The following is a 13,723-nucleotide window of genomic DNA, read 5'->3' as shown; positions in this document are numbered from 1 at the left end:
GCAACCTTGTCTTATTCCTGATCTTAGAGGAAATGCTTTCAGTTTTTCACCTTTGAGAATAATGTTTGCTGTAGGTTTATCATATAGGGACTTTATTATGTTGAGGTAGGTTCCTTCTATGCCCATATTCTGGAGAGTTTTTATCATAAGTGAATGTTGAATTTTGTCAAATGCTTTTTCTGCATCTGTTGAAATTATTATATGGTTTTATCATTCAGTTTCTTAATATGGTGTATCACATTGATTGATTTTTATATTTTGAAGAATGTAGGGAACAAGGTATAAGGAAGGTTGAGAAGTGCTTGCAAACGAGACTCTCAACCAGGGCTGAACATTCTTGCAAATGAGATGTTCAGCTAAGAATCCTCTGTTTGTTCCCATGGGAAAAGAACATTTCTTGCACACAAGGATGTTTCTCTGATTCCTCAAAAGGAACAGACCCAGGGACAAAACGGATTCTAAGTTGATAAGGAAGTTCCCCAAAACAAAGTCTTAGCTACAGTAAATAAGTCAAGGTAAAGGTTATCTTGCCCTGCACCTGCGCACTGTATAGTCTCTGAATCATAGTGCTTGGCAACTTGCCCTGTAGGTTGTTGTGCAAGGGATATAAAATAAAGCAGCTGTAAGAAGCAAGTGTTAAAATATAAAGATTCAAACCACTCTGCAGTGTTGGTGTTTCATTCCGTCGCCAACAAAGAATCCTTGCATCTCTGGGATAAACCCCACTTGATCACGGTATATGATCCTTTTAATGTGTTGTTGGATTCTGTTTGCTAATATTTTATTGAGGATTTTTGACATATGTTTATCCGTGATATTGGCCTGTACTTTTTTTTTTTTTTTGGTGGTATCATTGTCTTGTTTTGTTATCAGGGTGATCATGACCTCATATTAATTGAATGAGTTTGGGAGTATTCCTCCCTCTGCAATTTTTTGTAAAAGTTTGAGCAGAATATATGTTAGCTGTTCTCTAAACATTTGATAGAATTTGCCTGTGAAGTGATCTGGCCTTGTGTTTTTGTCTTCTGGAAGATTTTTTATTGCAGTTTCAATTCCAGTGCTTGTGATTGGTCTCTATATAATTTCTATTTCTTTCTGGTTCATACTTGGTGGGTTGTACGTTTCTAAGAGTACAACTGCACTTTAGTGTATTATATGCAAAGTAAACTGTAACTTGATTTAATATAGATATATTACATATATATTCATACCACAAAAATGTGTATATAATATATAATTTAAATCTAATATATATAATATATATAAATATTTAATATATTAAACAAAATATGTTAAATATGAACCATAAGGGGCTCCCTGGAAGACTGACTTGAATCCTTTACAAGAACTTTCACTTTTCACTTTCATGCATTGGAGAAAGCAATGGCAACCCACTCCAGTGTTCTTGCCTGGAGGATCCCAGGGACCAGGGAGCCTGGTGGGCTGCTGTGTATGGGGTCGCACAGAGTTGGACATGACTGAAGTGATTTAGCAGCAGCAGCAGCAGCAGCAACATAGTAGTGTCATCTTGCTAAGAAGAGAAAATACCTTGGAATTTGGGATAACTGACATGGATCAATGTACCAGGACACTCATCCTCAGTGCCCTTCTCCTTCCTTCTTGGTAGCTTAGTAATAAGCAAGTTTGAGTTAGATCACAGGGAGAAGAGCTTGTCATGGAGGTAGGCTCTAGGCTTCCCAGGGCAAACATAGAAACTCACCTAGGACACTGTCCTTGTTTCTTAGCCATCTGCCAGCTCCTGCCTCCTGTCTGTAAACACATAGGGGCGTGGGAAGTGGCTCTTTGCTAGACCCCCTCCTTGGTGCATGTCCTCCAGTCATGCCTGACCTGAATATGTTTCTATACAACTCAGGATATCCTGAGTGCCCTGCTCCTCATCTACTTGTAAAAGGCAAGCCTCCAACCTGACTTTAAATAACACAGCAGCCTGTGCATGTCAGTGTCTCTAAGGGAAGATCAGGGTGAAGGGAATATTCATAGCCTGGGTGCTTTCCAGTAAAATCTGTATCTCATCCACAATGTCACAGAACATGTCATATGCTGGCACACTATGTGTCAGATACAGACACAAAGGAAGAGGGAAAGATGACCTGGAGCTTCCAAAATAGATGAAGAATAAGAGAGTTACAAAAGGACAGAAAACAAAATCCTTGTGTAATGCTTTTACAGTAGAGAATTCATATTTAAGGGTCTCTGAAATACAAGCTTTGAGGAAGAAAGGAGACATTTTGTAAGTTCAGAAATTCAGCTACTCCCAGCCCTGTGTCCTGTAGCTTTCTGGTTAATTGTGATCACATGCTACTTGGGTCTGGGTCCCACTGCATCTATTAGGGCAGGATGAGTGTCCAGGAGTTTTCCATTGATTCCACAGGGAGTAGGTAAATGCCTGTCCTACTGACTCTAGTAAACATGATTCTAGTAAATCATGGCAAATGCACAGCAGAGCATGAATGGACCTTGGAGATGATTCAACAGTTCATTTAACAGTTGAGGAGACTGAGCAGATAAGGGAAAGTGTTTTGGCCAATTTGCAGTCTCCTATGAGGATGATCTGACTGCAGAAAAACAGAGTGAATGACAAGGTCTCAGATACTCAGGAAGTTCAAGGTCTGGTTTGATTGGTTTCATTTCAGAAATGTCATTTAGGGTGTTTTCTAGAGATGCAGCTTTTCAAGAGTTTACAAAGAAAGTGCACTCTGGTGGGCAGCTGGGCTTCTCATTTTCTACTCTAGTGCAAATCATCTCCCTGCCCTTCAGGACACGCAACCATTTCTCCCAGACTTACTCTTGACTCTGACAGGCTTAGGCTAGCTCCAGCCAGACTCTCTTACTCCTTCTCTCTTGCCTTCTTTTCCTGATTCTCTTTCTAATGGTTCCATGATTTAGCTTTTCTCTAAATCCCAAGTAACAGGGATGAAAAGGCCCATGTCCTCGGGTGACTTTTTGTTTTGAGATATTTATATATTTTAATTATAACACGTGAACCATGAACTCCCTGATGTTCAAGCTGGTTTTAGAAAAGGCAGAGGAACCAGAGATTAAATTGCCAACATCTGCTGGATCATGGAAAAAGCAAGAGAGCTCCAGAAAAACATCTATTTCTGCTTTATTGACTATGCCAAAGCCTTTGACTGTGTGGATCACAATAAACTGTGGAAAATTCTGAAAAAGATGGGAATACCAGACCATCTAACCTGCCTCTTGAGAAATCTATATGCAGGTCAGGAAGCAACAGTTAGAACTGGACATGGAACAACAGACTGGTTCCAAATAGGGAAAGGAGTACGTCAAGGCTGTATATTGTCACCCTGCTTATTTCATTTCTATGCAGAGTACATCATGAGAAACGCTGGACTGGAAGAAACACAAGCTGGAATCAAGATTGCTGGGAGAAATATCAATGACCTCAGATATGCAGATGACACCACCCTTATGGCAGAAAGTGAAGAGGAGCTAAAAAGCCTCTTGATGAAAGTGAAAGAGGAGAGCGAAAAAGTTGGCTTAAAGCTCAACATTCAGAAAACGAAGATCATGGCATCTGGTCCCATCATTTCATGGGAAACAGATGGGGAAAGAGTGGAAACAGTGTCAGACTTTATTTTTGGGGGGCTCCAAAATCACTGCAGATGGTGACTGCAGCCATGAAATTAAAAGATGCTTACTCCTTGGAAGAAAAGTTATGACCAACCTAGATAGTATATTCAAAAGCAGAGACATTACCTTGCTGACTAAGGTCCGCCTAGTCAAGGCTATGTTTTTTCCTGTGGTCATGTATGGATGTGAGTGAGAGTTGGACTATGAAGAAGGCTGAGCGCTGAAGAATTGATGTGTTTGAACTGTGGTGTTGGAGAAGACTCTTGAGAGTCCCTTGGACTGTAAGGAGATCCAACCAGTCCATTCTGAAGGAGATCAACCCTGGGATTTCTTTGGAAGGAATGATACTAAAGCTGAAGCTCCAGTACTTTGGACACCTCATGAGAAGAGTTAACTCATTGGAAAAGACTCTGATGCTGGGAGAGACTGGGGGCAGGAGGAGAAGGGGACGACAGAGGATGAGATGGCTGGATGGCATCATGGACTCAATGGACATGGGTTTGTGTGGCCTCTGGGAGTTGGTGACAGACCGGGAGGCCTGGCGTGCTGCGATTCATGGGGTTGCAAAGAGTCGGACATGACTGAGCGACTGAACTGAACTGAACTGAACTGAACCCTTGAGAAAAATAAACTACAAGGTTTAGTCCAGTTTACCAGGTTTGCTGGTGTTTCTCTGCATGGGGATTGGCATCAAAACCCCATGGACTCTCAGTGGGACCTGGCCTTCCTGTTGATGCCATTTTTGCCCCTCAGTGACCATACACAGGAGGGCTAACAGCATTCTGGCATTTCTGTTTCCTTCTATAATATACTTTACCAGAGCTCATCAGTTGTGTTTAGGCCGGGAATATTTGTCAGTCAAAAGCTGACAATCAATATATAAGAAAAGATCACAACTACTATGTTGTTAATACCAATAAGTGGGGTGGGAATAAATGCATGAGAGGATTTAAGGTAAGGAGGCACAATATAATGACAAAATATTTCCATGTTTGTTTCTCCATAAATTGATTTCCATGTTTATTTATATGTAGTGATGTTCTTCTTTTCTCTAGTGTCCAAAGCCAAGGCAGTGTATTCTTAGGTAAACCAGAGAAACTGCTCCTCCCATGTCAATGTATGGCAAAACCAATACAGTATTGTAAAGTAAAAGAAAGTAAAAAAAAAAGAAAGAAAGAAACCTGCGTATAAATCAAGAATCTCCCTGCCCTACTGATTTCCCAGGGGCCAGACTGAGGCAGAAGCAGGATAAGTTTGCCCAGTGCTACCAAGTGTGAGGGCCTTTCTGATTGACCTCCATGGCTGCCCCAGGGCCCAACTTCTAACTCTTAATCATCATTTGGCACCTCTTTGACCCAGGCCATCTCAACAGGCCAGAAGCAACTTCCCTCTCAGGAAGAGCACAGAAAAGCAGATCACAATAACTTTTATGATGTGCTTTACAATTTACAAACCACTTACAGTCCATTATTTTCCCTAATCTATTTTTTTTAATGGAGCAAAATTGCTTTACAATGTCATGTTGGTTTCTGCTATACAACAATATGAATCAGACATAAACACCCGCCCACCCACCCACCCACCCACACACACACACACACACACACACACACACACATATGGCTTCCCTGGTGGCACAGATGGTAAAGAATCTGCCTGAAATGTAGGAGGCCTGGGTTCGATCCCTGGGCTAGGAAGATCCCATATATGGAATGGCCACCCACTCCAGTATTCTTGCCCAGGAAGTCCTGAGGATACACATATATCCACTCCCTCTTGAGCCTCGATCCTCCCACCCCATCCCAGCCCTCTAGGAGGTCATAGAGCACCAGCTGAGCTCCCTGTGTTATACAGCATCTTCCCAATATCTATTTTTCACATGGTCGTGTATATATGTCAATGCTACTTCCTCAGTTAGTTCTATCCTCTCTTTCCCCTCCTTTCTCCACAAGTCTGTTCTCTACTCCTCTGATCTTAACAGCAGTTTTCTGTGTAGCTAAGGAATTGCTGTCCACTTCAAATCTCCTAGTTGTTGTTATTCATTGTTCAGTCACTCAGCTGTGTCTGACTCTTTGAGACCCCATAGATTGCAGCATGCCAGACTTCCCTGTTGAAGGAAAGTTGCATGGCTCAAGGTAACCTGGAATTAAAACTGCCCTCCAGATCCTCCCCACCATTCTAGGCAAAACAAAGAACTCTCTCACCGGAAGGAAAAATAGACATTAGGTTGATTACGCCCAGCTCCAAGCCGGCCCAGCCTCTGGCGATAGAGATAACTACTCCCAGAAACCTTGGAGAAGAACAGGCCCTCTTAAGACAGTAGCTTTCTACATATATGCCTATATATACTTACTCTTTTCTTAGATAAGTGCAGCAGCTTGCTAATCTGACTTCTGCCCCTTCTCGCCTCATTAAAGGTGATCTGTTCCTGTAGAGTACCAGTCTCATTCTTTTTCTGAACCTCGCCTACTCTAACTCCTTAACTTACACCTGTCCCTCACCATCTCCCAGAGTTTGCCCAAGTTCATGTCCATTGAATCAGTGATGCCATCCAACATCTCATCCCCTGTCGCCCTCTTCTCCTCCTGCCCTGACTCTTTCCCAGCATCAGGGTCTTTTCCAATGAATCAGTCATTGGCATCAGGTGGCCAGAGTATTGGAGCTTCAGTTTTAGGATCAGTCCTTCCAAAGAGTGCTCAAGATTGATTAAATCTCCTAGATGAAATGGCAAATCACTCACAAAGTAACTGATTTCCTAAGGCTCCACTGAAGATGACACAGCTGGGGTTTGGATACAGTTCCTTCTGAGTCTAGCTCCTGTGACCTGTCCTAGAGGCACTGGATGCAGCTCCCTCACTTCTGAGCAGGCCCCTTGCCTTGCAGGGACATGCCCATTCTTCCTGCTTTCCTCCCCCTCCCTACAACATCATGCCTTAGGAAGAGCACAGAGGCGGTGGCTGACTGGGGAGAGGGTCATGCTCATTCTGAACTTCAGGCTCAGCTTCTCATTCTCTGGAGGCCTGAAAGTAACTTTTTGCAGAAGTGAAGTAAAGAAAATAAACAATTTATACCTGGCCAACTGTTCTCCAAGGCACATCCGCTTTCCTAAAAGACAAAAATATAAGATGAGTTACCTCCTCAGATGGTATCTATGCCCTGAAAGGATGGAAATCTTCCACCACATCTTGTAAAACCTGAGCAAAGTGAGGGCCTGCCTGGTCCTGGGCCTTTATGCACTGTTTATTTGATCACAACCACCTGGTGTAACCTAAGTCCAGTGAGCTCATTCCACAATCACACATTCCAGTGCCTTCAAGGGTCAGACTGGTGAGGCACGGGATGAAGGTACAGGGTGTGGAAGAAACAAGTGAGGGGTTGGGTCAACCTACAAATGTTGTCAAGTCAAAAGTCTTTCAAAAATCCATTAGCAAATGATAAGGACAAAAGCAGACAAAAAGCAAAATTTTGCATTTAAAAAAAAAAATTTTCAAAAGAAGACTGATGAAAAGTATAAGCAAATGAATGTCAAAGTTTCTCAAGCAGGAGACATCTTTTCCCTGTGGCAGGTTTCCTGCCTTAATAACTGGGAATCCCACTGCCATAGGACCCCACCCCCACTGCCCATAGAACAGAAGTAAGACTCCATCTCATCCCACCTGTGTTCACCTGCTCCAGGCTTCCCTCACCCCCTCCCCTTCATGATGTTTTCCTCCCTGACTTGGGCTACAGCACCCCACACAGGGCTCTACCACCATCTCTCCTGTGGGTGTTTTAATAACTTACTGTCTCCCTAAGTAATGCATGTTTACTGCAAAAATAAAGAAAATGTGTGAAAAATATAAATAAAAGGTGTCTGTAATTCTATAATCCAGACAAAACCCTTGTTAACATTTTGACATATTGCCTAGCTGTCTTTGAAAAGATTCTGCTGTACACCCTCACTGGCATTACTCTCTGTAGTTAATTCTGGGTGCTGCTTTTTCGTGTTTCCCCAAGTAATGAAATATTGTTGGAAAGCAGTAATGTAGCATGCCTCCACTGTGTCCTCTGCCTGAAACCACTTGTTGAGGAAATAAAATTAGAGAGTAGCTGCAAAGTTGTTTAATAAATGGAAATATGCTTCAGAATGATGCCATTTTAATATAATTCTGTTTCTATGTTTCCCACCAGCACATGTCTAATCATTTCTGTTCCTCTCATTCTGATTTCTTTATCTATCACTAATGGAACAATGAAGAAATTGGTTCAAATGATACCAAATCAGTTGTATTGTAAATACCCAAGATTTTCCTAGAAGAATTCAGGTATTGTGACAAAATTGGACCCACAGAGTCAGGAACCAGGTTCCATCAGTACCCAGCTCTGGGCTATGAGTAAATCATTTACTCACACCGATATAAACAATTCTCACTTGTCAAACTTGTGAAGTAATCTCTCCTAACCACAGTATGTGGCTGGGAAAGGATACCAGTAAGACAGGAGACATGATTTATTAAATCATGAAAAGTAGGGCTACTTTACTTCAAGTCTTCATCCTGGACTATGGGAAACAGAGACCTTTTCCCTGGTGCTTCTACTAGCTGGCCATCACTAACCAGGTCAATTGCCTCACTAGGAATGAGAGAACTGGCCTAGGGCTTTTGAAAAAAGATCTTTCTAATCTTATCTCCCATGATCCAGTTATTTCTTTTTGAAAATGAGGATTCAGTCTCTTGCTTTTCAAGAAGTTGTTTGCTATTTTGTTGGATCAAAAGGGAAAACCTTACATGAAGAAAATACAAGTTTACAATAAAAGTAATTCCTAATTCCACACCTGATCATCCTTCCAAGAGAAGGGAAGGAGCTTTCTACATCCCATTCCTTCAAGGAAGTTTCTTTACAAAGTGCTGGATCAAGAATGAGGCAAAGCAACAGTGCCCCGAAGATGGGAGTGTGGTGCGAAAAACCTGACAGCTGTGTTCGCTTTTTGACTCAGTGCATTCTTCAGGTTTCCATATCCTGTTGTGTTCAGCTAGCCCTCATTTGGTAATAGCTGAGAGTATCCCCAAAGTGCTTGCCTTTTCTGGATTTGACTCTTAGGCAGAAAGACAGCTTGTGAGAACTCTTGATTGCAACAGTGGCTCCAAGTTCTACCCTCTCCCTGTACCCCCATCATTTGCAATGTGATTTCATAGCTCTTTCCCCAAAATTGTGCTGTTTTCCCTTTCCTTTGAACTGGGGCTATAAATCTACACAGGCACCAGAAGGCAGTTGGGGTGATGGTCACTAGTTCCCAGCTAGGCCTTTCGGAGGCACTGCGTGCTTCTGTTCTCCCACCTGTGGTCATATCTTCCACAAGTACACCAGCTAGGCTAACCTGCTGGATGAAAAAACCTAGAAAAGAGCCCTGTTGTCCCAGCCAGGGTCATCATAGATCAGCCTTCAGCCAGTTGACCTCCCAAACAGGCAAGAAAGCCCAGCTAAGATCAGTCGAGCTCCCAGGCTCAACTGTAGACTTGGGAGCAATAATACATATTATTTAAAGTAACTGAGTTCTTGACTTTGTTATGTAGTAATATAATGATCAATACATATAAATGTGAACTCAGTGAATCTTAAAATGGAAGTTACTTTAGGAAAATAAGTAACATTTTAATTGTGTTAGCAAGATCATTAGATTAGAACTTAAATATAACCAACAAGGACCTACTGTATAGCACAGGTAACTATACTCAATATTTTGTAATAACCAGTAAGGGGAAAAAAGGTAGAAGAAAAAAGATATACATGTATGTATAATGGAACCACTTTGCTGTACACCTGAAACTAATAAAATATTCTAAATCAACTGTACATCAATAAAAATTTATAAAGAAACCAGAAACTTGAGTCTTTGGCCATTTTCTGCCAATTCCTTGGGCAGATGACTTTGGAGGAGAAACAACTTTCTCTGAATCCTAATTTCCTTACATTGAGAGTTAGATACTGATCCCTTTATGTTTAACTGCTAATGATTGGGTTTTTGTAAGTAGTAAATAAAACAATTTGCTTGCCAATGAAATCTATAATTAGAAGGGTGTGATACAACTTTGAATAAAAACAACAACAACAAAACCAGTGAGGCAAGAATAATTTTATACTTAAATAAAGCACCTGAAGCTTTGTACTATGATAGGAAATTGGAAGCTCTTGTAGACAGGAAGACTGTAAGATTTTCCTGCATCTCACGTCTGCTTTCATGTTAGAAAGTGACTTGTCAAAATGAGCAATGGTAGCACAGAATGAGTAATCAGAATCAGTCTAGATACACGCAGTAGATACACGTAGATACACTCCTACAGCAGGAAACCTGGGCTCTGCGCCACGTCTATGTGGGTTCAAATTCCAGTCCCTCCCTTACTGTGCCTTTGTGTCATGATAAGCAAAATTATACAGTTGCAGATAATCAATTCATATTTAATTTAAATTAATGACTAGAAAACTACTATGAATTTCAGAGTGTTAACTCACTAGCATTTCGTTACTTTTTAAAGAAGACACTGCTAGGAAGAGCACAGGCTTCAGTATTTGATAAACATGTTCAACACTGAGTTCTAGCTCTGCTTCTATGAGCTTTATTACTGTAGATACCACAGTTGGCCCTTCTAAGCTTCAGTTTCCTTCCTTATCCCCAATGTGGTGACAGGAATTTGAACCATGTAAGGTTACACTACAACATGTGGTCCATGAGAGTTGCATTGCTTCACCCCTGCCCTCCCCACCTAATCATTGTCATATCCTCCAGGCTGAATGCTTGACACAAAATAGGTGCTTAGGAAACATTTATGGAATTAAGGACTTGGGAAATTATTTGAAAAGATGTCAGCAGCATACTTAACTTGTTACCTGGTATATATGGAGAATTTTGTTACTCATTTCACATTGTTATGAGTTAAAACACCCTTTTTTAACAGGCAGGCTCGGAAATATGAAAGAAAGAGTTTTCTCTGCATTCTCTTTTGTACATTTCAAGTTGTGCACCATGTAAATGTATTAACTAGATTTTTTTAAGGGTTATTAGAATTTAAAAAGGCAAAGGGACCCCATCAGAAAACGGATAGAGTAGAATCTCATCTACTTAAGTCCATGGCACCTAGAGTCACTTGTGATGCCCATAGTGATAAGGAAGCAGCCCGTTTACTGGAACCTCCTCCACCTCTTTCTTAGAAAATAGCTTTATTTTTATGTGAGTGGGCAGCCCTAAAAGGATCATGGAACTTAAAGCTCTATGAAGATAGTGAGGTTCTAACCTTCTGTGTGGGTAACAGGCAGAGGCTAAGCTTCTGTCTCTGGTGGTCTGGGAACAGAACAACTTAATGCTGAATTCTCCATCTGAGTCAAGCCAGGGCTTAGGAAGTAAGGGCATGAGTCCTGGTGATGTTCCACCCAGGGAATCCTGAGATGCAACTGCAGCAAGAGTGAGTCATGCTGGGCAGGGCGATCTAGAGACATTCCAACTAAAGCAAAGCCTCACAAGGAGAAGAGTAGGGAAGGGTAAAGAGAGAGACTCTGGGTTCCCGCACTGCCGGGAGCCAGCATGAGGAACCCTGCCCATGGCAAAGGTCACGAGGAAGGAGGCTCAGCATACACAGGTGGGATCGAGCCTCAGGGGTCCCCCTGGAAATTCTTGAGCATCTACCCCCCAAACCAGAGTCTGCCTACCTTACTGCATTATGCTTTCACCAACTCCTCTGACATTAATAGGGGGCTGTCCCCCCACCATCTTTTTCTGGAAAAAGTTAATTTAGAGCTTTTAGATAATAAGTCTCCTGGGCATAATAAGAGTGTTTCAATCCAAAAATCCCTCTGATGGCTTTCTAGCCTGCCTGCTGGACTCTTACAGCTGCGCATGTGATTGTTTGTGGCCTCCCGACTGTGAGAGGCACAGGAAGCTTAAAACATCCTAGGAATGTAGGGGCTTCTGAGGAGTCAAAATCATTAGAATAGGACTGATTAAGGGTTTCATTTGTTGAGTCAATACTTGCTGCCAAGTTTTCATATCTATTATTTGTTGATATAGTTGGTATGTAGAAAAAACAAGTGGTAGCCCTAGTATTAGCAACATTAGATCTTCGAGTTAAGTACTTTCTTTGTTATAACCCACTGCACCTTTGTTCTACAGGAATGTAACTTTATTTAGTATTTTGAGGGTGATGAAGAATAAGGAAAAACTCTTCAAGTGAAAAAGAGTTTTCTGGTTGATAGACATTTATCTAGGAAAAAAGCCATAAAAATGTTAACAGGCCCCCTGGCCAGAAGATGATGTAAAACCACCTGGGACCTTTTGTATACGGGAAGGTATGCAAGAGGAAAGCCTGGTCTCAATTAGGGTCAAGACTGCTGCCCCTGCATAACTCTGCATATTCCATTATTTCTTTATGTACAACTTGGGGTATATAAGCTGCTTTTGAAAATAAAGTTGTGGGTCTGGCACCGATGCTTGGCTCCCCCTTGTCGTTCTTTTCTTCCTTTTCTTGCTGAATTCCCATCTGGAGCGTGGAGGCTCACCGTGTCTACTTATTTACCCTGGCTTCTAAGACCCACGCAAGAGGGAGCCCAAGGCAGGGCACCCTCCACTATTCAAGTGGGCACCCGTGGCCTATGTAGATGGTGCAAGTTCCTTGTCTTGGAACTTTATTGGTTTTCCATGTAAACCAAGTTATTCAGCATCTTTTCTCCACTAACTTTCCTACTACATTATTCTTTCCTAATCTCTCTTTATATTTCTAAATAAATTTTTCCTTGCTGACTCTGTCCCCACTTCAAATTCCCTGGATCCACCAGGGCTGGACCCCGGCACCACATTCCTATTTTTTGCTACTCACCTATTGAAAAGGCAGAAAGGATTCCCCTTTTTTTTAAACTGTCCATTCTCCAGAAGATGCTCTGGATTGAATGTGTCGGGGGTGGCCCACTCTGCGGGGTCCCTGTGCAGTCAGGTTGGTCGTGACCATGGTGCCCTGGAGAAGGCGGAAAAGACTCATACAAGACATGACACACACAACACATGTGTGGAATGGGGCAACAGCCCCCCCGGCTCCTACACTAATGTTGGCAGCACCCCAAATTCCCTCAAACTCCCCAACCCAGTTACTTCAGAGCCCAATCCCTACAACTCAGCTCTTTGCCATGGGTCAGCTTAAAATTGTGGACTGGAGTTGTCTGTTGGGAATTTGATCAGGGAAGTATGACTGCTCTTAGTGCAGAATGCATCTCTGCAGGGACCTTTCAGTGTTGATCTTGGGAGGGAACACGTATGAATCAATGAACATGTATGCAACAGGAATGAATCATGTGACAGCGGGCAGGCAGTTCTGGACCAAAATCAACCCAGCTGCTCAGTGAAGTGATAACTATGGCAGTTTGTGTAACAAAAATGTCTCATTCGTTTAAGTTTCTCCCTCCATTCTCTTCCCTCCATTATCTAGCACATTCCACAGAAGGTTTAATGATAGAATCAGGTTACCCAGTGGAAGGAACGACTATCCTTTTTGGTACACAGCAAGAAACCCAGGAGTCCTCCTTCAGTTCAGTTCAGTTTAGTCGCTCAGTCGTGTCTGACTCTTTGTGATCCCATGAATCACAGCACGCCAGGCCTCCCTGTTCATCACCATCTCCCAGAGTTCACTCAGACTCACGTCCATCGAGTCCATGATGCCATCCAGCCATCTCATCCTCTGTCGTCCCCTTCTCCTCCTGTCCCCAATCCCTCCCAGCATCAGGATCTTTTCCAATGAGTCAACTCTTCACATGAGGTGGCCAAAGTACTGGAGTTTCAGCTTTAGCATCATTCCTTCCAAAGAAATCCCAAGGTTGATCTCCTTCAGAATGGACTGGTTGGATCTCCCTGCAGTCCAAGGGACTCTCAAGAGTCTTCTCCAACACCACAGTTCAAAAGCATCAATTCTTCGGTGCTCAGCCCTTAGTGCCTCCCTTTTCCCCATTTTGCCTTCCTCCAGTCCTTCAGGCAGGCTGGTCAATTTTACTTGAAATTTCTCTTGATTCTGTCACCAGCATTATGCCCACTGCGAGGTCCAAGGTACTACCCTGGTTGTCCACACATTCCTACAGTAGCTCTGACTGTATGGCA

At 42.4% G+C, this 13,723-nt stretch overlaps 1 protein-coding gene across 1 annotated transcript in view; it reads right to left on the bottom strand.

The window, feature by feature from the left end:
* Nucleotides 1–6,541: 6,541 nt before the first annotated feature.
* Nucleotides 6,542–13,723, bottom strand: part of LOC120856578 (cytochrome P450 2J2-like) — a 46,909-nt gene continuing 39,727 nt past the window's right edge. Inside the window, 3 exon segments of the mRNA XM_040231936.1 lie at nt 6,542–6,744; nt 12,481–12,566; nt 12,568–12,593. Coding sequence (XP_040087870.1) covers nt 6,542–6,744; nt 12,481–12,566; nt 12,568–12,593 — 315 coding nt within the window.

This window comes from Oryx dammah, unplaced genomic scaffold, assembly GCF_014754425.2.
Source record: "Oryx dammah isolate SB20612 unplaced genomic scaffold, SCBI_Odam_1.1 HiC_scaffold_28, whole genome shotgun sequence".
Classification (NCBI taxonomy): domain Eukaryota; kingdom Metazoa; phylum Chordata; class Mammalia; order Artiodactyla; family Bovidae; genus Oryx; species Oryx dammah.
Note: the sequence above shows the minus strand (reverse complement) of the source record. Positions and strands in the feature narration are given on the sequence as shown.